At 43.1% G+C, this 22,044-nt stretch overlaps 5 protein-coding genes across 5 annotated transcripts; all 5 read right to left on the bottom strand.

The window, feature by feature from the left end:
- Positions 1 to 195: 195 nt before the first annotated feature.
- Positions 196 to 516, bottom strand: LOC6617050. Its single transcript, XM_002041342.2, has one exon. It carries the CDS (start codon positions 481 to 483, stop codon positions 256 to 258), a length of 228 nt encoding a protein of 75 aa, XP_002041378.1. The 5' UTR covers positions 484 to 516; the 3' UTR covers positions 196 to 255.
- Positions 517 to 707: 191 nt separating this feature from the next.
- On the bottom strand, positions 708 to 2,807 carry LOC6617049 (golgin subfamily A member 7). The gene is made up of 5 exons (XM_002041341.2): positions 2,677 to 2,807; positions 2,313 to 2,481; positions 2,095 to 2,247; positions 1,382 to 1,717; positions 708 to 1,313 (listed from the first exon to the last, which is right to left on the bottom strand). The coding sequence occupies exons 2-4, from the start codon at positions 2,472 to 2,474 to the stop codon at positions 1,577 to 1,579; spliced, it is 456 nt and encodes a 151-aa protein (XP_002041377.2). The 5' UTR covers positions 2,475 to 2,481; positions 2,677 to 2,807; the 3' UTR covers positions 708 to 1,313; positions 1,382 to 1,576.
- A 96-nt stretch (positions 2,808 to 2,903) lies between these two features.
- Positions 2,904 to 4,677, bottom strand: LOC6617048 (hexokinase type 2). The gene is made up of 2 exons (XM_002041340.2): positions 4,025 to 4,677; positions 2,904 to 3,954 (listed from the first exon to the last, which is right to left on the bottom strand). Exons 1-2 carry the CDS (start codon positions 4,631 to 4,633, stop codon positions 3,103 to 3,105), a joined length of 1,461 nt encoding a protein of 486 aa, XP_002041376.2. The 5' UTR covers positions 4,634 to 4,677; the 3' UTR covers positions 2,904 to 3,102.
- A 42-nt stretch (positions 4,678 to 4,719) lies between these two features.
- Positions 4,720 to 6,207, bottom strand: LOC6617047 (hexokinase type 1). Its single transcript, XM_002041339.2, has one exon. It carries the CDS (start codon positions 6,146 to 6,148, stop codon positions 4,751 to 4,753), a length of 1,398 nt encoding a protein of 465 aa, XP_002041375.1. The 5' UTR covers positions 6,149 to 6,207; the 3' UTR covers positions 4,720 to 4,750.
- Positions 6,208 to 6,295: 88 nt separating this feature from the next.
- On the bottom strand, positions 6,296 to 14,399 carry LOC6617046 (helix-loop-helix protein delilah). The gene is made up of 2 exons (XM_032721202.1): positions 13,485 to 14,399; positions 6,296 to 7,754 (listed from the first exon to the last, which is right to left on the bottom strand). The coding sequence occupies exon 2, from the start codon at positions 7,752 to 7,754 to the stop codon at positions 6,594 to 6,596; it is 1,161 nt and encodes a 386-aa protein (XP_032577093.1). The 5' UTR covers positions 13,485 to 14,399; the 3' UTR covers positions 6,296 to 6,593.
- Between the last annotated feature and the right edge of the window lie 7,645 nt (positions 14,400 to 22,044).

The raw sequence follows: 22,044 nt of genomic DNA, 5'->3' as shown, positions 1-22,044 counted from the left end.
TTATTGCCTTAATTTAATATGCTATATCTAAGCAGTCAAAACTTAAGGAACTTGGCCATGAACTTGGCAAACAAACGCTTAGAAAGTAAACCAACTGAAAACTAAAGTCTGTTCATAAAAAACACACTTATGAGCAGAAAGACAAAAATAATCTATATGTGGAAATATAGATTGTTCAGTGCACATTGTTAGAAATGTGTTTAGGTTTTCATCACGTATTTTTATTTGCCATTGTTTAGTAAGCTAAAGATATTGTTAACCAGATTTCTTGTTAACATGGATCCTGCGCACTGTCTTATAGCGAAGATTACGGATCGTAAAATATTTCCTATGAACGGTTGTGGGCGCGGCTGTGGTGGTAGTGGTTGCATCCGTGGTTGTGCTGTTGGTGGATGTGGTGGAGTTCGACTGGGCTGAGGAAGGCTGCAGCAGGCAGAATCCGGCGAACAGGACGAGCGCGAGTAGATAGGTGGTTAGCTTCATTGTGCGTCTTTGCAAGAATCGTGAATGTACAAGACGAGGCTTTAGAGGTCTTTATATATACGAAAGTTTCCTACGCCAGACAAGAACAAATATCCGCTGATGATAAGTAAATAGCGAAATACAATTGATAATCTTCAAACACAAATTTTGCAGGCCACATTTTGCTTAACTTGTTTGCTTCCCATTCGATGTTTACCCGCCGCAGGAAAACAGTTGTAGGCGCGTTTAAATGACGGCAATATATATATATATTTTCCTTATAAGATATATAACTATGTTAATCAATGTTGCTGATTTATATTAAAAATCGAACGATTCTTCACTTGTTTATGTGTAAGTTCATTTGGCGCTGTTTGAAATCGGTAAGTATTGTATAGAAAAATTTATGCGTATGCATTATGTCTGATTAAGCTTGAACTATGTGTGTGTATTTATGCAAATGTTAATGCCATCTTTTAATTACAACTTTAGACAATCGAATTGTTGGTAGCTACTACAAACATGCTGTATACACTTATATTCCTTTTCAAATTACAAAACAATCAATTCTCGCTGGCCTTTCGGTCGAATAATTAAAACAATTGTAACATATGCGAATGTGTGTATATGTTGATGCTTGCTTCGGCTCAAAATGCAGTTTCGGTAGCTTTTCACTTACATGACTATGCCTGCTATTGCATAAATACTAACTAACTGGCCGTACACTGCCTTGGCTAATCATTAACGGCTAATCTAGCATACAGTATGTGGCTGCAGCGGAGGCACATCTCCCAGCACACCCGTGACTAAGTCGCATGCCCCAAAAACGCTCTGGCCGCTGCTTTGCCAAGCTGAAAGGATGCGAAAATGCATGGATTAGTTCAGATTGCAATTGAGTGCGTAATATACTCATACTCACATGGTTATAGGTTATAAAGCTTTAGCTGCTTCCGCAGCTTTGTATTGATTTATATTTTTGGAAACGCACTTAAATGGCGCTGACTTTTGCTTGATAATTGCTGAAACGGACTCTCCTCCTTCACATTCCTGTTGATGCGACTGTGGCTGCTCGATCTCACATGAAAAACTCGTTGGCTGAATGGGAAAGCGGAAGTCACGTTCGCCCCGGACGATCGAATATTGTAATCTCTATGACGCGCAGTCCCCGGTAAGTGGGATCGATCAGCTGCAGGCCCTTGGCGTTGTAAATGCGTTCGTTTTGGGAAGCCACAAATTTGGATATCTTGCGAAGGGTCTATGGGGGTGGAAGAGCATTAGTTTGGGGTAAGTATGGATTAGGAATTAGGCAATAGAGCTGGAAGTTCGACTGCCTTATTTTAAGTACTTAAGTCAATTGTATGGCTACTCGTATAATAGATAGCACGTGCTAATTAGTAATACTACTACTTGATTTATCAAGTTCTCTGACCTTTATACCTTAAACAGATATGAAAACCTTGAGTACAAAGACATTTACGAGAAGTTTGATAGCTTATACGATCGCATATCGATATTTGTGAAATTGTTGACACTAATTCCTATTTAAAAAGTGGAACTTGACTACTGAAGCTAGCTATCTTCAGCTCTATTGCATTGACCCACATGTGTGTAATCCAAACCCAAATGACGCACCTTTTCGTAGTGCGTTTCGGAGCACATGTAGATCAAGTAGGCCGTGATGCAGCCAATGCAGCCCTCGCAATAGGTGCCACAGGATCCCTCCTCCGCCTCGGCATAGAACTCGTTTAGCCTATTGATGGTGGCCTCGAAGACGTGTCTCTCAATCTGCACGAGAATCGATATAAGCTTGGATGATAATTCCACGGATTTACAGAGTATTTTATAGTCACCATGCCCTCCAGCTCAGCGGGCAGCCGTGTGTGGAACTTGACGGAGGTTCCTTCGCTATAGTCGCGCTGGATGAAGACCTTGCTGAAGACCACGCCCCCTCCGGTCGCCTGGAGCGCTGTGGGATTACCGCCCGCTGGAGTAGCGCCACCGCCTTGGGACATGTTGTCGCTGAAAATGCGGACAATGGCATTAATGGCCTCGCTCTGCAGCGCCCGATGCATTTGGTTAAGGGCAATCATCTTGATGCTCGGAGCGCAGTGTCCAAATCCCAAATGGACAGCTGGCCTTGCTTTTTCCAGCACCGCCCGAAACGGGGTGTTTGGCCGGTATGGTCGTTGGGGCAAGGCCTGCTGGATTACCCACCTGTTTGCCTTGGCTTGAAGTAATCTCAGTTGGCCTGGAAAAGCTCGCAGGAATGCCCTAATTGCTCCAAATTCCTTGAATTGGTCGAGAGATAAATGTTTGCAAGCACCAAGTGTTACCAGATGGCGAGTTGGCTTTTATACCACAACAGTGTTACCCAATGTTTATCGCTCGATAAATATTCTAAAAAATACTGCATGTACTAAAAAATACTACCAATGTGCGGTGTTGCCACTAAGGCAGGAATATATTACGCCTTTGGCGCCATAATTCAAATAGAATTTCTGATTGCAATTTTAAGATTGAAAGGTTAATATTTAAAGTTCGTATTATATCCTTATATTTTTATCTCTTCTTCCATAATTTTGCGCTCATATATCATTGTCCGTAACGTTTTCCATGCATTGAAGATTATCAACTTCGAATTTAGAGTTTGCTCTTGGCCTGGACTGCCGTGGCCGCCACCAGAGCGGCTCCTCTTCCGGATCCGTCCTCCGAAACAATCAGCTCGAACTTGACGCCCGGCTTGAGGAGCTTCTTCATGTGGTACTGGAGCATGTCGTGGTACTTGGGATGGAAGCGATACACGCTACCGTCGATGCCGATGACCACCTCGTTGATGTTCATCTTGTTGATGATGGTGACCAGGCCGCAGGCACATAGCTTGGCAGACCTGGAGGACACCGCCTCGCAGATGTAACGCAGCGCCTCTTTGTCGGGTTCCTGGCAGCCCAAGATGCCCAGTTCGCTAAGTACCTTATTGCAGTTACGATACTCGCCAGGTGCATCACTTTCAACATCGGAAATATAGGCGGTTTTAAAGCTCCACCGCTCCTGGATCTTCTCGGAAATTATGCCGTGGAACATAAAGCCCTTGGCTATCATATCGATGATGACCAAACGCACAAGTTCACCCATATACATGCCCGATATGCACTTTTCGAACGTCTGCTTGCCGGGATTGGGCGTCACCTTGTCGACTATCTTGTCGTAGGAAGTTCGCACGAACTCCAGGACACCATTGTCTCCGAAGGCGCCCCACTCGCAGTTGATGATCATTGACGGCTTGGGACTGGTCTGGTATCCTTCGAAGCATTCGGCATTTACTGTTTTCTCCACATAGCACGCATTGGAGCCGGTTCCCACGATCAATCCTATCCGGCAGTTGGGATGATAGAAAGCGCAGGACATCAGAGTGCCCACCGTATCGTTGAGAATGGCGACGGTGTTGATTTTTATATCGCCCCTTCGATCGATGGCCTCCTGGAGGAGACTCACCTAGAAATGCATATTAAAAGAAATTCATTAAATATAAATGTTAATATAGTTTGAACGCCCTGAAACTCACCACATTCTTGCCCACCACGCCTTCGCAGCTGAATCCTTTGGTCCAGGCCACAAGGATACCCTTGGAGAGTCCCTGCTGCTGGAGCGGAAACGAGAAGGTGAAGCCCAGAGGCAGTGATTCGTTCTCCAGTCCATGGGTGTGGCAAAACTCGGACAGGGATTCGGCAAGAAAGTCGAAAAGCGCATTTCCCGATCCGGACATCAGAGTCAGGGGAAAATTGTAGCCCTTCGACATGATTTCCACGTCCGAGCTGCTTATCAGGTTCACCAGAAGCACCCTGAAATTGGAGCCACCCAGATCCAGGGCCAAATACTTGCCCCGCTCCTTGCCAGTGGGCAGATCCTGCACATGGCTGACGAAGCACTTGATCACGGATCGCGCATGCGTGTCTTTGGCCAGACCCATCTTTATCTCCTTGGTCATGCGCTCCACCACCTCGGTCATCTTCTCCTGGTCGATCAGGAAGCCCTTGACCGCGGTCTCAATTTCCGTGTGCACCAGGCTCGGCATTTTCCTATTGCAGCCTCCACAAACTGGTTTGTTTTGAACCAAAATTTTAAATACAGGGCCAAATAGAGAATGAGTGAAAAGTCTAGTTGACTTTCTCATGAGGTAAATTTCAGTTCTAGCTCTGGATGTTCTGGTTGAACTACGTGGAAAATGTAAACTGATATGTCATTGTAATTAAGCAGAGATTAAACATAATAAGAATTTATTTAGGCATATCTAGTAGTCCATAGTAAACAATTTCGCGTCCGTTTTGTACTTGTTGGCATGTGCCATTCCCGCCATTATGGCCGCTCCCACTCCGCAGCTGTCCTGGGTGATGACAAACTCAAAGTTGTAATTGGGATCGGCCAGCAAACGGGTGTACTTCTTGAGAACGGTGGCAAAGGTCGGATGAAGGCGGTAGATGCCGCCATCCACGGCGATCGAGATCTGTGGCAAGCGCATGCGGTCAATGAGGCAGGACACTCCACTGGCCACCAGCATGGCAGCTCGATTTGTGACCGTATCGCAGATGTATTTCAAGGCAGCCAGATCCCGCTCCTTGCAGTGACGTATGCGAAACTTGTCCATCACCTCCTGGGCCTTCGTATAGACACCCGGGGGGTCCGAGACGATTTCGATTAGCGACACCATGTCCAACTTCCACTGGATCCCTATGTAATCACGCCTGTCCTCGGCGAAGATGGCGCCCGCTTTCATCAGGCGAAGCACTATAATGCGAACCAATTCCCCCATGCAGAGAGCTCCACTAAACTTCTCATAGATCCGAGTGCCCGGATTTATGGAGTCGGTGTCCAGCAGGCGATCGAATTCGTTACGTATGAAATCCAACTGCCCAGTATCCCCGAAATGGGCCCAATCCGAATTAATGATCATCAGCCTTCTAAACTCATCACCCTCGTACGTTTCGCACCTTTCGACCCTTTCCACATAGCAGCTATTGGCAATACTGCCCATGATCAAGCCGATTCGGGTATCCGGCTGGGCCCAGCACAGAGCCAGCAGAGAACCGGCACCCACATTGATGATACCCATGACATCGACGGAGATTTCGGGAAACTTGGTCAGAGCATCGCGCAGCAGTTGGACCACATCCTTGCCGATGGCGCCCTGTGCTCCAAACTCCTTGGTCCACGACACAAGCATACCCACATCCAAAGCCAGCTTCTTCAGGGTAAAGGCAAATGCTATGCCCAGCGGCAGATTGTCCTTGTCCACCTTTTTCTCCTTCACAAAATTGGCTATGATGGTGGCCAGAAAGGTGAAGACCTCGGTTCCTCGACCCGCCGCCACAGTATGTGGCATTATCACGCATTTCGAACTGGTGTAGATATCTCTCTCACTGCTGAACTTCACCAGCATTATCCTGCAGTTGGTGGGCATCATCTCCAGGGCCAAAAACTGACCACGCTCCCTGCCCGTTGGCAAATCCTGCACATAGCTCAAGTGGCACGGAACCGTCGAACGATCGTGATGATCGCGACTCAGGCCCATCGTAATCTCACGATCCATTGCCTGTTTTATCTTCTCAAGGTCGTCTATGCTCGGATTGAACAACTTGCAGACTTTGTACACTTCCGGAAAGTCCTCCTCCGGATTAAAAGTGTTTGCCATTTCGATGTGTGTCTATGGATTTATATTGCGGATACCTAATATCAATTTCAGAAGCGCTCTATTTAAAACTAATTTTCTAAGAGTCTACTGTGTTTCATTAATGTATCTCTGAAAGTTAAGGGATCCAAAATGCCTTCACAGAATAGATTGCTTGAATCAACACTGCGTGCTTTATTTACAGGATAACGAGAAATGCGTCACAAAGAAATGCTTAGATCACTAGTTGAGTTGAGTTATCATGTGGATGTGGCGTTGAGCAGCTATTGCCTTCGCAGGATGTGGATATACATATCCTGCCAGCTCCTTGCTATGACACAATGAATTCCGCCTCAATGGCGCATCGCATGTAATGGCTAATAGTGAAAGTCGGGTTAAAACTCGCACTCTAACTTAAGACGAGGGTTATGCTTAAAGGATAGTAGTAAGGGTTTCTAAGAAATACGCGTCACGTGAGAAACATATCCGGAAAATCGCTGTGCAGCAGGTCAAAAGGATAGCCCTCCAGAGCGGAGAATGAACTAATACAGGCCGATGGCTGCTGATCGCTGGCAAAGTCGAAGGAATCCTTGGAACTCTGGTCCAGTAATCGCAGACTGAGCTCCACATCCGATTTCTCCAGACCCGACATGGGCAGATCGCCTCGGCAACCGGGCAACAGGGATTCCCCGCTGCCAGTGAGCAGACTTCCATAGCCGGGACTCAGACAGGACAGGGAATCGCCATCGGAGGCATCCAGAAGCAGGGAGTCCAGGGCGCTGATTCCGTTCAATCCCACCAGACCGTCCAGCTCCAATCCCGGACTGCTACTACTGCTGTGGCTGTTCGATGACGAGGAGAGCGATGCGTAGGCGGAGGAGGCAGGCGATCCAATCGAGGAGGTGGCGTAGCACGACTCCCCAGAACTTATCGGTGGTATCTGGGGCACTATCTTGGCCTGCTTTTGGCTCTGTCTTTTGCTGGCGACGGAGCTCTTCTTGCCACTGCCCTTAGACTTGGCTGGCTTCTTAGCAACTGGAACGGGTAGCTCCACTTCCACCTCGGCTTCCTCGTTCGCCTTCAAGTCCACTCTCGCCTCCCGATTGGCACTCTCCTCCAGACACTCCCCTATGAATTCGCTCTCATAGCTGGGATCCCGAATCGAGTCGGTCAGCATGGTGATGTACTTCATGGCCAGTCTCAGGGTGGTGATCTTGGTCAGCTTCTCGTTGGTATTGGCCGCATCCTCGCCCTTGATCGCTTCGGGAACACAATGCCTCAGTGTCTCAAAGGCCGTGTTGATCTCACGCATTCTGGTTCGCTCCCTGGCATTCGCTGTTTTCCGCCGGTATTTGCTCAGTGGCGGTGCTTTCGTCTTGGACTTGGTGGGTGCATTTTTCCTCGATTTAGTAGCCGGCTCCGCTATGGGATCCAGTTCTAGCTGAAAGTCTGGCAGGCTGGCTGACTCCCCATCCTCGTTGGAGCCCCTCTTTTGTCGCTTCTGTCGCAGGGAATACTTCTCGCCCCGAGCACTGGCCGTCTTCCTCTTGCGCGAATCCTTGGACTCCGTCGCGCTGGCCATGTCATTCAGATCGGCGTAGTTGTGCAGCTCGTACGTATTGGACTTCATCTGAAATTGGAGTGCAGAGGCAGACTTTAGTCGAGGGTCTTCTAGGTATTATATATTTCGAACCCATCCCATCACATCCCGGGGCAATTAACAATTTTGTACAATTTTTCGAAAGACATCGGGGAGCATATGGGGCCTGTGCAATGAAGCGAATCGGTTATTTTCGGACCCACCCCGCCAAAAACTTCCGTAAACGGCTCTCGAATTGGCTTCAATGAACTGAAGTCGATTCTTGAGTAGTGCTTCCGTCATAAAACCCACTGAAGCCGAAAAACCGAGACGAAACGAAACTCATCAAACCAAAAAACTAATAAATACAATTTAGTGGCGGGGGCAAGAACAAATTGGTCTGCCAAATGAAATTTCTCATTGCTCATTGCGTTGCGCAATCTACAAAATTCCCAGTATCTTCTCGATAGGCCTTTGAGTTATTTTTGCCAGCGAAAAACTCTATGAGCTGGCTTCTCAACTCCTAAAAATGGTTTAGTCAAGTTGTTGAATTCTGGTCATTCAGAGAGCCCATATTAGTTTTACATATTTCACATCTTATGAGTAATGTAAACGCAAACAAGTGTCGTTTAGAATTTTATCTAGAAGCATTTTTTTTACGGGTAAGCTACAAATATTTAAAAATAACTAGATTTCCTAAGTTCCTGTTATTTAAGCCTTTGAAAATAAATACAAAATTCCAATAAAAATTTCATTAGCCTGTTTAAAACTTTTAACACGAAAGTTAATAAAAATATTTTAAGACCTCATTAAATTGTCTGCTTCAAAAATATACAAACATTTATCGGATGTGAAATGAAAATAAATTTTGTTTTGTAAATACCGCATGAATGGAATTGTTCTTAACTAACGACTAATTAAAATTTCATTTGCTTTGATCAACACCTTTTTTCTTTAATTAAATGCTTTGTCCCAACAGTTTTAAGAATTTTAATGACCAATTTAATAATTTGCTTAAGAGTGCTCCATTGTAAGAGAACTTAAATGTTCTGTTTTTTCCTATTTGTCACTCAAGAATGTTTATGAAACATGAGTAGATTGTGTTCACTAGCCAGATAAAATTTCGCAGAAATGTTGAATGATATAAATTATTTTTCGTGAGCGGAAAATGGTGAGTTTTAAATTCCCGTCACTGCCAAGGGCGCTGTCTACTTCATTTCAAATGGGGAAAGTTTTGTGCGGTAAATGAAATGTTTATTATTTTCTTTTGTGTGCTGCGGTAGGTCAGCTATACGAAATATTTTCCCCTCTATCGAGAGCTGAATGCGGGGCAGATACATTTTGCGGTGACTGTTCGGCGGTTGGAAATGCAACAAAACAGCGCAAAACAAACAACAAAGGCAACGGTTAATGAATGCATTTTAATGCAAGAATTAAGTTACATGAAAATGGAACATGAAGCCAACGCAACGCAACGGCGTCATTTCCACCTCCCAAACAGTTGCAGATACACATGCTCGTGCGAATGTGGATGGAGATTGAAATGTTTCTGCATCGATGCTAACGCCCTTGCAATTGTGCCTTGGCCTCATAAATCGCCAGTTTGCCATTTTGCCAGCTAGCCAGCTAGTCAGCTAACCAGCCTTCCAGTTTGCCAGTCTGAATGCAGAGGTGTAAATGCAGCCAGATTGATTGCAGTCAGTTGATCTAAGGGGAGCAGCTCACGTCGAGTTAGTCGGTTTAGCCGGGCCCACTTAAATGGACAATTTAGTGCAGATTGTCCAAAATTGGCACTAGACGATTCTGGCCACCTTGCCCGATCCAATCCGGCTCGCATTGGCTTGGATTGCCAGCTTGTTGGCTCGTTGTTGGCCTGCTTGACACTTGTTGCATAGCTTTGACCATTCCCAGAGCTCGCTCTTGACTTGGCCTAAACGAGTTATGAGGTGTTTCTCCTTAAGTGAGCACTTTTCTTCGATTACCGTTAATGTTTGTTTGTCTCGCAGCATAAAAAACAAACGAGAGAATGCATGCCAAGAGATTCAGCACAGCTCATCTCGAAATCCCAGCAAATCTCCATTCAAATCACCTTTCCCTGCCTCAACTTTCAACACGTGGCTAGGTTTTTCACTTCGTGCCGGCATTTTCTTTTAACGTTTCGCCCCTGTTTCGAGGTATAATTAATTTTTACCACGCAATCCTAAGAAATGCTTGAAGACCCAGTGGATAGAAGTTTTTAAGTTGCAAAAGATCCGCACGGATTGCATGCCCTTTCAAAAAGTTTTAAGCGATTTTAGAATATGCTTAGTATCTATGCTCCATTATGGATATATTTTCATATACAAATTTAGCACTACATATATATTACGTTTATAAATTATTTTTAAAGCATGCTACGAAACGAATGTCATTCTTTAAAAGTCCCGTCCCCAAGTCAGTGGAATGTACCCACTTGAGTTGTAAGGGCATCGTGAAAAGTTTGCGACATGCAACAAACAAGCTGCAATTAAGCGCGCAACACAGAAAAATTTGTGCACCGTCTTCAAAGCGGGGCGGCAACCGTTGTTCACCTGCTCACTCCCCTCACTCGCCTCCACCCAATTTTACCATTTTCCCGCCCGCCGGTCCAAAACGACGTGAAAATTACCTAGTTCCGTGTGCTTAAAGTGGGCCTTTTCGCTGGGTGGGTGGAAAAGCGTGGAAAGTGCAGCGACTGGCCGCAATCAACAAATTGCATGCGATTAAAAGTATTCGCGGCTAATAAACGTTTGTTGAACAAACAGCAACAAGCGGCCTCCTGATTTTCGGAGGCGCAACCGGAGGGATACAGGATATGCTGCAAGGAAGTGGAGCAGGAAGTTGGCGGGGCACAGTTTATAGTGCATAGGGCCTGTTTCGTTCTCTGTTGATTGGAAAATTTGTTGCGCGCTTTTCGTGGATAAAGTGAGTGGTGGAGGGAGGTGCCTCTGCTTAAGTTTTCAATTACACGCCGGCACAATGCAGAAAGCGCCCAATTGAAATGCACAGACAACAAACATAGAACAGTTCCTCTTACACAAAAGCCCAACATTTCATTTCGGCACTGGGAAAAATCGGGGGAATGTGGAATAAATAAGTTCAATCAAATAAAATATAGCTGGTATGTTTAATTACTGCTTATAACATTTCAGTTTATTAAACTTGCTAAGTTATGTTTTTGTTATATGATATATTTTTACGATCATTCCCATATCCAAATAAAATGTTGAGCTTTTTGACGAATAATGTGAATATATATATTTGAATATATGAATTTTTTTTGCAGTGTACCCCTTTCCCCTGCTCCCCTTCTCTTTTACCAACAGTTTGGTAGACAAAAGGCGAGCCGTGCGTGCGACGAGGCGTGAAGGGGTCGTGGGGCGGGGCAGGGGCGTGTAGGTGGTTCGGTCCGTTCCACAGATATATAAAATACTTTTGTTTTTGGGAAAATCAGATGGAATGGGGATGGGAAGGGGGATGGGGATGGGGAAGTTAGCCAGGCCTAGCCGAAGTGCACTTGAAACTACCGGCGAGTGACTCCTCCGCCCCCTGCAGTCTGCCCTTCACTTTTGGTTCGGTTGCAGTCGCTGCATTTTTAGGTGTAGCCATTAAATTTAGAACTTTTTCTGCACGCTTGTCTTGGGGGGGGGGGGGGGGGGGGGGGGGGGGGAAATCGGGGCAGGAGGAATTGTTGAATTCAAGGATTTCGGCGGCAGTCGGGTGCGGTTAAATGGAAAATGAAGCGTCTGCTGCTTGGGCACGGAAAAAAAGCAACTGAACCACATGAGGCATTGCTATAACGAGGGTAGCTGACTTAGTTTGAACAATGTTTTCTTTCGACAAGATAAAGTTAGCATGGTAAGCGGTGCCAAACTTTGATTTATAAATATTAGTAATCCTTCTATTGAAAAAGTAACTAAATTAGTAAAATCATCATCAAGAACTAAGCTTTCAACTTTAAATATTGCTTTTGAATGAAATCCAAAGTTGCTTTGTTCTTCGTAACTTTAAGACCTCCCCTCTCAACCAATTCGCTATGGAATCTCCGACTGATTCAGATTGTCTCTATGCCTGCCGTGTTTTTGATTCGTTTTGTTTTTGTTGTCTTTTCCACAGCTCTAAAATTAGTTTTCATTGTATGCAACTTGAATTTTCTTCCTTCACTATTTTCGTTTTCTTATTTTCGTAGCGCTCTATCTATTTTTTATCTGCCTCGATTTGTGATTCTTAATTTGCTTTTTGTGGAAAGCGTCAAAATCTTTCATTCGGCTTCGACTTTGTTGCCGATACTATATACATAGTCGCCTATAGTCTATAGTCTATAGCCTTTGTTGTTGCTTTGCTAGCTAGTTGTTGCTGTTGTCTCGTGCTGTTGGCTGTTGCCAGTTGCACGTTGCACGTTCCCCCTGCTGTTTGTCTCGTGTGTGCTGCTACCGTTGGCAGCTATTATTTTTAGCCGGCCTGCGGCAAGTTCTTATTTTTTATTTTACCCATCTCTTTTTTGCCGTCTTTTGATTTTTTTACGCTTTTTGCCTTTTATTTCGTTTTGTTTTTCCTGCTGTTGATTTGTTGCCATTGCTTTGGCCAAATGATTTTGTTTGATTTTCCATTTACGTTGAGTTTGTTTATTAAAATTGGCACACACTGCGTATGTGTGATGTGGCCGTGTTTACATTCTGCGTCTCCCTTCCACCACCGTGGTGTGGGTAAATACATACGTATGAGTTATATTTTGATAGCTTTCTGTGTGGTTTTGTATTACCCATCGGCTTTTGATTTGCTTGATTTTTTGACAGGTCTCTCTGGCATTTGCCTACGGCTAACTTTTATTTTTCTTGATTTATTCCTGCTATTGTTATTGTTTTAGTCTCATTGCAAGGAGCGCGCTGGCTGTTCCCACATACGATCGAGATTTGGGTCAGGGGGACAGCAAACAATGAGGTAGGCAAGTATATATAGGGTAGCAGGAGCGGGAGACTCATGCGTCCATAAACTAATTTAATTTTAGATGTGCCTTTCCGTGGCAGAAAAATCATTAAAATTTGACTTGATTAATACATGTATTTTTGGCGAAATTTTTTTTTTGTAAATCATAAAATATTTATGACGAATAACTTTTTTATCATGCTTTGAGCCATGCTAGTTTATTTTAGCTTTCGTCGAATAATAATGAATAATATACAAAATCATAAATAAATGCCGAATTAAAATCGGCGATGGACTGGCTGCCGGAAACCAATTTCACTCGATTATTTGGGCAAACATAGTGCTTGTTGCCAAATGGTTTGGCGAAAATGAAAGTAAATAAACAAATGCCGGCGTTGATTAGCACATCTCAGATTTAAAGTGAACGGCAGGTTAAGCGGGGCTCTCATTGATGATGAGAATTCACAGCTTTTGTTTGCACATTAATTAAACTGTTCCCCCTACTTTGGCCGCAAACAAACGCAGCCAAGTTGCTGCTTCCCTTCGGTAACCTTTGAAAATCAGTTGACAACTGGCTGTCGTCGCCGTTTTCCCTACTGAGCAACTCGAAAACATTTTCCCCTGCACACATCTGGCTTTTCAACACCTTGGACAAATAAATGTTTCAGAAGTTTCCTAAAAGCCCGCCCTGCCCCATCTGCCACCCACTAACGTGATTGGCCAGAGAAATGCTTTTTGTCTATTTTTATTGGGGCGGCAACAAGAGATCGGGCAGATCTTCTATATCTCTTCTATATCTGAACGTTTATGTCTGATAAATGGCGGCGGTATATTTACCTTTTTGATTTCATAAATCCAACAATGTATGGCTGGCGGGGCTGGTCTTTCGGGATGATTTCAATTCAGTTGTGCACTCTGATTAAGATTTGTTGATGTTTTTATTTTAATTTTCGGTTCATTAAAGTTGCGCCAAAGTATGCAAATTGAAATTACGACAACGCGCTGTCTAATTAGTCACCCAACTAATTTTGATATGCGATCTTCGTTTGAATTTTGTTTTGCTTGGGCTTTTTTCATTCTTTTCGGATTTAAAGTTATTAGCTCATGCATAAATTTGGCATGTTAACACAACAAAAAAGGTTTGTTTTCAGTTTTTATTTCCTCAAAAACTCTGGAACTTGTTTTGGTTTGAATTGATTTTGCGGTGCTTGTGGTTGCGGTTGTTGCGGTTGTGAACTATTGATAAGAACTTCGGTACGGTTTTCGCGCATTCTTGAGTTGTGTTTATCTTGGGCTGGCTGGAAAAGCCTCGAAGAATGGATTTTCCGTGCAAACGTGCAAGCCGCGTGTGTCAGAGCGGCGGTACTGATATGTGCGGCTGTGTGCGTGAGGCCGGTTGCTAAAAATATCTATGAGTGCGCGTCGCTCGCGTTCTGTGTATCTGTATCTCGGAATCTGTATCTGTATCCAATATCCCGAGATGGCATACGAAAATACAGGGAGAAAATGCTGCGCTGCGTCCGCCTGCTGCGCTTGTCGGCTGTGCACTGAATAGATATATCTCGCGGATCGCTGGGATGGTTTGACTTCGCTTGGCTTGGGATGCGGTGGCAGCTAAATCAGCTGACTACTGCCCAGTTGGCTTTGACTCCGTTAGCCAGGTTAGCGGCTCAGGTGGGCGGCGATGGCAGTGGAAGTCGGACTTTTGGCTCACTTGTCCGCTGCGCTGAGCGTGCGGCGCGCTATTGGAACGATCAATGAATGAAATGCCGCATTAAAAGGCAGCAAAGTCTCGTTTTCTCAGCGACGACCAATAAACCGAGAAACCCACTGGCGCTCGCCAACGCCAACACAAAACAGCACAAAGTCATTGAAGAGAAACCAGTTCTCTCTTTCCCCAAATATCCATATCCACCCGATGTGTGGGTGCTTTTTGCGTTGGCCGGATCGGATGGGATCGTATCGTATCGGATCGTATCGTATCGTACTGTATCGCATAGTACGGTCCCAGTTGGTCTTTGGGGCACTCTCTTGAGTGATTTCCGATTCGGATGGATTTTCGGTTTCGTTTCGAGTGTTTTGAGTGCTGCTAGCACGAGTACGCGTAGACGGCCCCCTGAGATTTCGTATGATCTAATATCGCCAGGCAGTTATTTATTTAAATTTATTGCTAATTTTATTTGCTGCTGCAGCAGCGCTTGACATTCATTTGTACAAGTCAGACATTGCTTGAGCTCACTTGAAAATAGTTAAAAATGTTTATTCGTCTTTGATTGAGATGGTATCAGCTACCAAAGCTTGACTTGTGTCGGATCTCCATTTTTAAGGTTGAACTTTGGCTGCCAGACCATAAATGATACTCATTCTTGGTATTTATTTGGATCAACTTGGATTTCGTGGCGAATTATGAGGCACGTCGAAGTAAAGTTCAAAGAAATGTCCTCATTTGCATGTCATTTAAGTGTTTTAAGAATGGATGACGGAGTTTTGATGTTTTAAAGTAAGGATTAGGTTTTTAATTTTTGAAAATCGTTGGATGACAAATACTCAAAGTATTTCCTGTAAAATAGGAATTAACATTTCTTCGAAACGTAGTGATAAGTAATTTTCAGCAATTTATACTGTTATTAAAATATTTTTGGTGGGTATCTAATAGTCGACGCTTTCGACTTGGCCATCCTGCCCATTTATTAGGATTTTATAATTTATTCTAATTCGTTTCGATCAGTTTCAGTTGATGTATTGGGTGTGTGCACTTCTCAAGTTGTTTTCACATCGCGTCTAATTTCAAAGTGCTAAGCTGATTTCAAAGTCACAATTCAGTTGTTGGAAACCGATTTTTTTTTTCAACAAAGAATATTGTTTAGAGTCATGTTTGTATAGTTTATTTTTGCTTGCATTTTGTTGCTTCGCAAATAATTATAATTAACTGACAACAGACAAATAATTGCAAAATGGATTTGCTCCTGCAGGCAAAACAAGTTGTTTTCTCATTATTGTGGCTATGACGACATACCCGGCTTAAATCTCGAGTTTGCTCCGATATACTTATATATGAGCATTTGTGAATAAATGACTTCGAGCAATAGACCGATCGACTCTGTGACTGACTGGCGATTAATTTATCTTTGTGCTTCTGTCTGAAGGCGAGTTCGTCATCGTTTGTCGTGTTTTGTTCTTGAGTAAATAAATCATGATGACAACAGTTAAATTTGATTATGATTCTTTTTTTTTCCTGTCCAGAAAGCATACATTTTTCATGGCACAAGGTCGTCACACGTTTTAGGAGAGTGGAAAAGTAACGCATGCAACATTAATTTGATTTGCGTGCGAAGTGAGATGAAAATCAAATTATATATGTACGAATATTTTTGATTAACTGAGCGTATTTAAAAATACATACAAAGTGGCCAAAATGTTGTGTTTCTTTGCTGACAGCTTAATCTGCCGAACGACGACGACTCCCAAAGGCAAGAACATGAATAAGCGAGCCATAATTAAAAAACAAACGTCACTTTTGAATGTTTGGTTTGTGATCAAGTCCAAAAATATATGGGCATGGCCAAGAGGGGCGGAAAATGTGGTAATACATTTTACATACATTTTAAAAAATAATAAGTTTGTACCGATTTCAGTTTAATTCTCGCAATTTAACAATAATAATTAACATCATATAAAGACTGATTTTATATAATACGTATAACTTTGACTAATTGTTACTAAAGTACTGGAATTTTATGGTGTTAATTGCCATTACTTTTAATCTCATTTGAGCGTGAATAATGCCCCTGCTCCACCTGCCATGTCGCTCAATTGCTTATGCAAATGTTCTGAGTTTCAGCTTTGGCTTTGGCTTTTAATTGCCAGCTTCGGAAATCGCATTTGCCTTAATATGGTCAGAAAGCCTGGCGCGATGCCCAGTCTAAGTTCGATCAAAGGGGGCCCAAACGCTATAAGCCATCAGCTCTTGGCCCCTTCCCTCTTGGCCCACTTGGTTGGCCGGCGATCCCGCTAAGGAAGTCCGTGAGACGTGTCTGCGACCATTTATGGCCGTCGCACGGGAAAGCAGTGAGAAAGCAGAGACTTTTGTGTACAAAACTCTCTCGACTGGCTAATTGTGGTGAGCATCACACGGGGCTTCGGGCCAAGCTTCTGAGCTGACTTGTTTTGTGTGTGTTGTTGCTACCTTGTCGGCTGTTAACTTTGTCTGCAGCCTCGAAAAAGCGTTGGTGTCGCTGAGTGGGCGGCGACTGGGTCTTGAGTCAACGTTGATTTTGTTTTATATTTTACGTAAATTTATTATTACAAATATCGTTATTGCCGCTTTCAAGCGGAAATACACTCGACTTGGCCAGCCCACGCTCCCTCACGGTCATAACCACCTGCACAGGTTATCTTTTCGTTCTGCCTTTATTTCTTGCTGGCTTTTGGGAAGTGGAAGCTGGCTATTTCGAGTGGAATTGGACGAGCGGAAATGCCAGGCGATTAAGTTGTTGTTCCTCAGCTCGGTTACGTTGCTTTTTTCTATTCGTCTCATTTTTAGTGATAATTAATTTTCGTGAGCTCGGTGATACTGCTGATTTGCATAAGTGAGGGTCGCGTGGGTGCGGGGCATATGAATCAGTTGGTAGACTTATGAATGGCATAGTAAAGTTACTTTGTTCACTTTCAGGGGTTGACAATAGGCAATTATTGCACTGCGATTAACATAAATAAATGAAATTAACTGTTGAAGTTCTTTTTATTTGTCAATGCTGCAGGTATTTCGATTTAATTGGTTGAGCAATGTATGAATGGAATTTAAAAACAATTGAGAAATTTTAATGCATTAACTCAAATAGTAATATTTATTGGCTAAAATCTTTAATGATGCGCTTAACGTATTTTAGGTAGTTTTATTATAATTTAAAGTGAAGTGAACTTGAATTGATAATGTGAAACTATTGGTTTGTGATTTATCCTTGCTCACTGCCGAATATTGTATGGGAAAATTATAAAAATTGAGCTGCTGATCTGTGATATGCTAATCCAACTTGGATTTAAATACCCATTGACATAAACATGGATCACTTTCGGTACAATAGTGTAGCCTGTTCATATCAATCAACGCTTATTAGCCATGAAAAGCGTTCGCAACCGCGGCTAACATCCGAGCATAGAAAACTAATCGTGTGTGAAGAATAATGGATATGCTCGGCCATTGACAAAGCTTAACAAATCACACAAGAAGGCGAAAAGTGAAACTGCACAAAAGCCATACTGCCACATGAACCCGTCGAAATGGCAGCCCCCAAAAGATCGCGGCTAATCGTGAGCGATGGCTAAAGTAGTGCTGCTGCTTGGAGCAACGTGATTTGGTATTTTCGCCTGGCCCCCGTCATTCGAGCATTTAAGTCATTTAACATTATGTATCACTTGTCGCTACCAATTGTAGACCCCTTCATCCAAATCCCCCTCCAAAACAGCCACAAACACGACTGGAGCAACACCAAATGACAAACAACAACGGGCAACGAAAGCCCGGCTCTGTCGTCATCGTCTGTCCGATTGGCGGTTTGCTGTTGTTTTTATTAATTTCGGTTCAATTAATTACGCTGCAAATTGTCAACAAAATCGAAACCGCAGACAACGCACACAGGAAGATTCACACACACACACACAAGCGGTTCGAAGGTCCCGATGAGCAGCTGAGCTAATAACCAATGCAAATCTCCATCGACAGTAACATGCACACTGAGCGAAAATATGTGATATAATTAACATTATGTACTGACTGATTTAAGACCAGTATGACTTATGCATTATAACATCATGTTAATTTATTGTTAGCAACATTTATTCAATAATAATCACTTTGATGGATTTCTCTCAGTGTAGCAGCATCGGACATTTGAAATGACAGGGAGACACGCTGTGTAAATGGGTGAAAAGGAGGCTTTGTGGGATTGAAGTGTCCACTGGTCCGTCTAATGGCTGACTGTTGGCGGCATTAACTCATCATGATTGGACGGAGGAGCTGGAATTAGTTGGGACAACGATCGACGGGCAGGGAGGAATAAATATTGATTTTCAGCCCCGTGCTCTGTTGACGAGGATTTCGACATGGTGTCGCATCTTGGCAGCCCGCAAAGCCACCTCACCCACAAGCGCCAACTCCTGTCCGAGTGCCAATTATAAAAGGCCACTCGAACTGAATGTGGATGCCAAGTGGCAGTCGGGGTAATAATTTCAACAACATGTCAATGCTGATGCGCATCAAAGTGATTTTGTGCAGCAGAGACTGCCTCAGGTTCCCATGCATGATACGAGTATATCCCCAAAAGCCCCCGCCCCCCTTATCCACCCACAAATGTTGACAAAACGCCAACGCATTGGAGACGTTTCACATCAGCGATTGGTTTTGCTCGACATTATGTACACGACTGCACACACATGTACATCAATGCGTTAGTGCGCGTATATCCATCCGAGTGATATATATGGGTGCGTGTCTGTTTTTATTAATAAGTGGGCTCAAATAAAGAGGTAAGTGTGCTCGAGGGTGGCAGGTGAGTTGATTATTTCTTTATTTCCCCTTTTTTTATTATTGGGGCTACCTCTCGGCGCAGACCATAAATTTTGATATATTTAGCGGTCCAACATTGGGGCCATATGTCATCATCTACATATTTTATACGAATCGTGTCGAACTGCAGTTTGTTTTACTTTTGAGTTTGTGTGGGGAAATTTAATACTGCAGTTGGAAACTGTGAAGGAAGTCAGTGAATTGTAATATATATGAACGAATGTGCAATGGTCGAATTTTAAACTTATTGAGCCATTCAATTAAGATAAAACCAATTCTATAAAGAATATAATATAATAATTTAATATTAATAGTATTCTTGATAAATTACGGCTACCAAATTTTTCAACTAAGTGTATTTGTTTATTTGCTTAGGCAGTTCAATTAATTGAGTCTTTTTATGTCGCTTATTTTAAACATTTTTTTGTTAAAATGAAATTAGTTTTACTTTGGGACATTAAAGTTAGGCTTGGCAAAGATTTTCAGTTTATGACTTGTCGTGGGAGTTTGTCTACCCATGATTTTGTGAATTTTATGAGGAATGGTGATTGAAATGGATTTTGGTCATAGAAGGAGTATTCCCTTTATTGGCGCAGATACCGTTGTCAGGGGCGTTAGGTTATTTTGATTATCCGTAGCATGGCCAAAAATAATCCAAGGTTTTTTTACTAATCATAAATTTATCTTGATGGATTGCCGGCGATACGCCTTAAATTGCTTAGCATAAAATCAGCATCCTTCTATTTCCAGCTCGTGTTGATTAATTGCCCAGTCTTTGATGTTCGCATGCAGTTGGTAGTTACGCACATTAAGATTCAATCAAAACACATATAAATAAAATCTCAAAATTTACGACACAGTTTATTTTTAGCCTCAAAAGAGCAGCGTCGCCTTGGCTCGCCGTCTATAATTGCGAATAATAAGCCTCAATTGGCGATGGCCAAAAAAAGTGTGGCTTGCACAGTCACAATGATTTTAGTGTAAGTCTTGGGGACTCCAATCCTACGCACGGCCATAATATCGGGTATAGGAAAATACCAACCACCTACTGAAATAAAAGCCCGTTTCAATTTCAAATTGATTGCCAGTCGACTGTTATTATTATCTGCTTTTATTGTTGTTTAGTTTTTTTTTTTTTTTTTGCCCCCCCTGCAGCTTGTTAATGTCATTGTTGTTGGTGTCGTTTGGCTCTTGGTGTTAAATACTCGTGCGAATTTCTGTGCTTTTGGAGGCCATCAGAGTTTCGGGCTGGAGCCTGGTTTCGAGCTTGGGGTCTTTGGGTTGGCGCCACCCCCACAAAAGTACAACGAAAATAAATATAAAAATTTATATTTGTTTTTCATGCTTTCTCGTTGGCATTGCCATTGGCGAGGTGAGACTCGGTCCCAGGCGTTGGCCCACTCGTAAGATAAATAAAATATTTTTACTGATTTTGAGGGGGCAAAAATATATACATGTTTTGTTGCTTTTGCTGACCGATCCAAAAAGGTGGCCTAAGGCAATTAAAGTCCGCTTTTTTTTTTCTTTGGTACCAGAAGTGCCACATACTCGGTTGTAATAATATTATTGAAACGAAAAATTCAACTTTATTCGTGTACTTCTCGAGCTTGTGTAAACTATGGTTTTTTGAGTTTAGACTGAAAATTCAAATTTAAATTTAAAGCAAAGACATAACATAAGATAAGTCAATAAAATGAAGTCTTTATTTTAATTTTAGTATTGCGATTTCGTATATGCTCGATTTTCAATACACCGCTTGCTACCTCTTAAGACTATAGATATTTCGGGAAAACTTTTATATTGCATAAAAGTGATGAGTTCGACGGGCACAACACTTTCCCACCGCCAAGTGCATCGAATGAATCAAAGCTGGTGATTTTGGAGTGCAGTAGTTCTTATTGCCTTGTCAGCTCAGTCTAGTCATAGTTGCTATGTCCGATGTTGTTGAATGTTGGTTTGTTTGCTGGCTGGCTGGCTGGTTGGTTGGCTGGTTGGCTGTTCGGGCTGCTGTACCCTTCCTAATATGGCCAAAAGCGGCGGCACACACTCGTACACTTGTTTCGTGTTGGCCAGATATTGTGAGCCTGCGAGTCGCTTGTGCAACATATCCAATTGGAAATGAAAAACTCTGACCTACTAATCACCGAGCCAAAAAGCCAATAAGAGTCAGTAACGAAAGACAACGGCAACAACAGCAACAACAACAAAAGGCAAGTGCCACCAACCAGAGACAGCAAAACCAACGACATTGTCGTTGTGCGACAGCAACACCAAACACACAACTGAAACATCTCGGCGACAGCCCAAGAAAATCAAAAGATGGACAATAACTTTAAACCAGTTCCAAATGGCGCAGCCTTGTTGGCAATTTTCGCATGTTACCAGCTCGCTAAAGAGTTCTGTTCGCACAAATTTGTTTTGAATTTGATTAGAGTGCTATAAGCTACATATACTCGTATATGTATGCTATATGGCTATGTGCATGGCGATTTGGGCCCGCAGGTTGCCAGCCCAATTGACATTTCATGCCGTATTAAGTTAGACACACGGACAGACAGTGAGACAGCTCTCGGTAGACAGTCGGCAATTTGCGCCATTTGCTTTGTCGCATTTGTTTTACCTCACTTTTCACTATAAAATTATTATGTTCGAGTCCAAAAGAGCGAAAAAGAAAAAAAAAAACTGAAAATAACGCACAAGGACATTCGCGCATGCGCCCCCAGACGGCGCCAAATCGACGATGGCAAAGACCGAAAATGAAACTGCTAACCCAGGCCAAGTACACTGGGCCAAAAGCTGTGATCTTGGCGGGAATTTCAACGAGGACAAATA

The sequence above is a fragment of the Drosophila sechellia genome, chromosome 3R (genome assembly GCF_004382195.2).
Source record: "Drosophila sechellia strain sech25 chromosome 3R, ASM438219v1, whole genome shotgun sequence".
Classification (NCBI taxonomy): Eukaryota; Metazoa; Arthropoda; class Insecta; order Diptera; family Drosophilidae; genus Drosophila; species Drosophila sechellia.
Note: the sequence above shows the minus strand (reverse complement) of the source record. Positions and strands in the feature narration are given on the sequence as shown.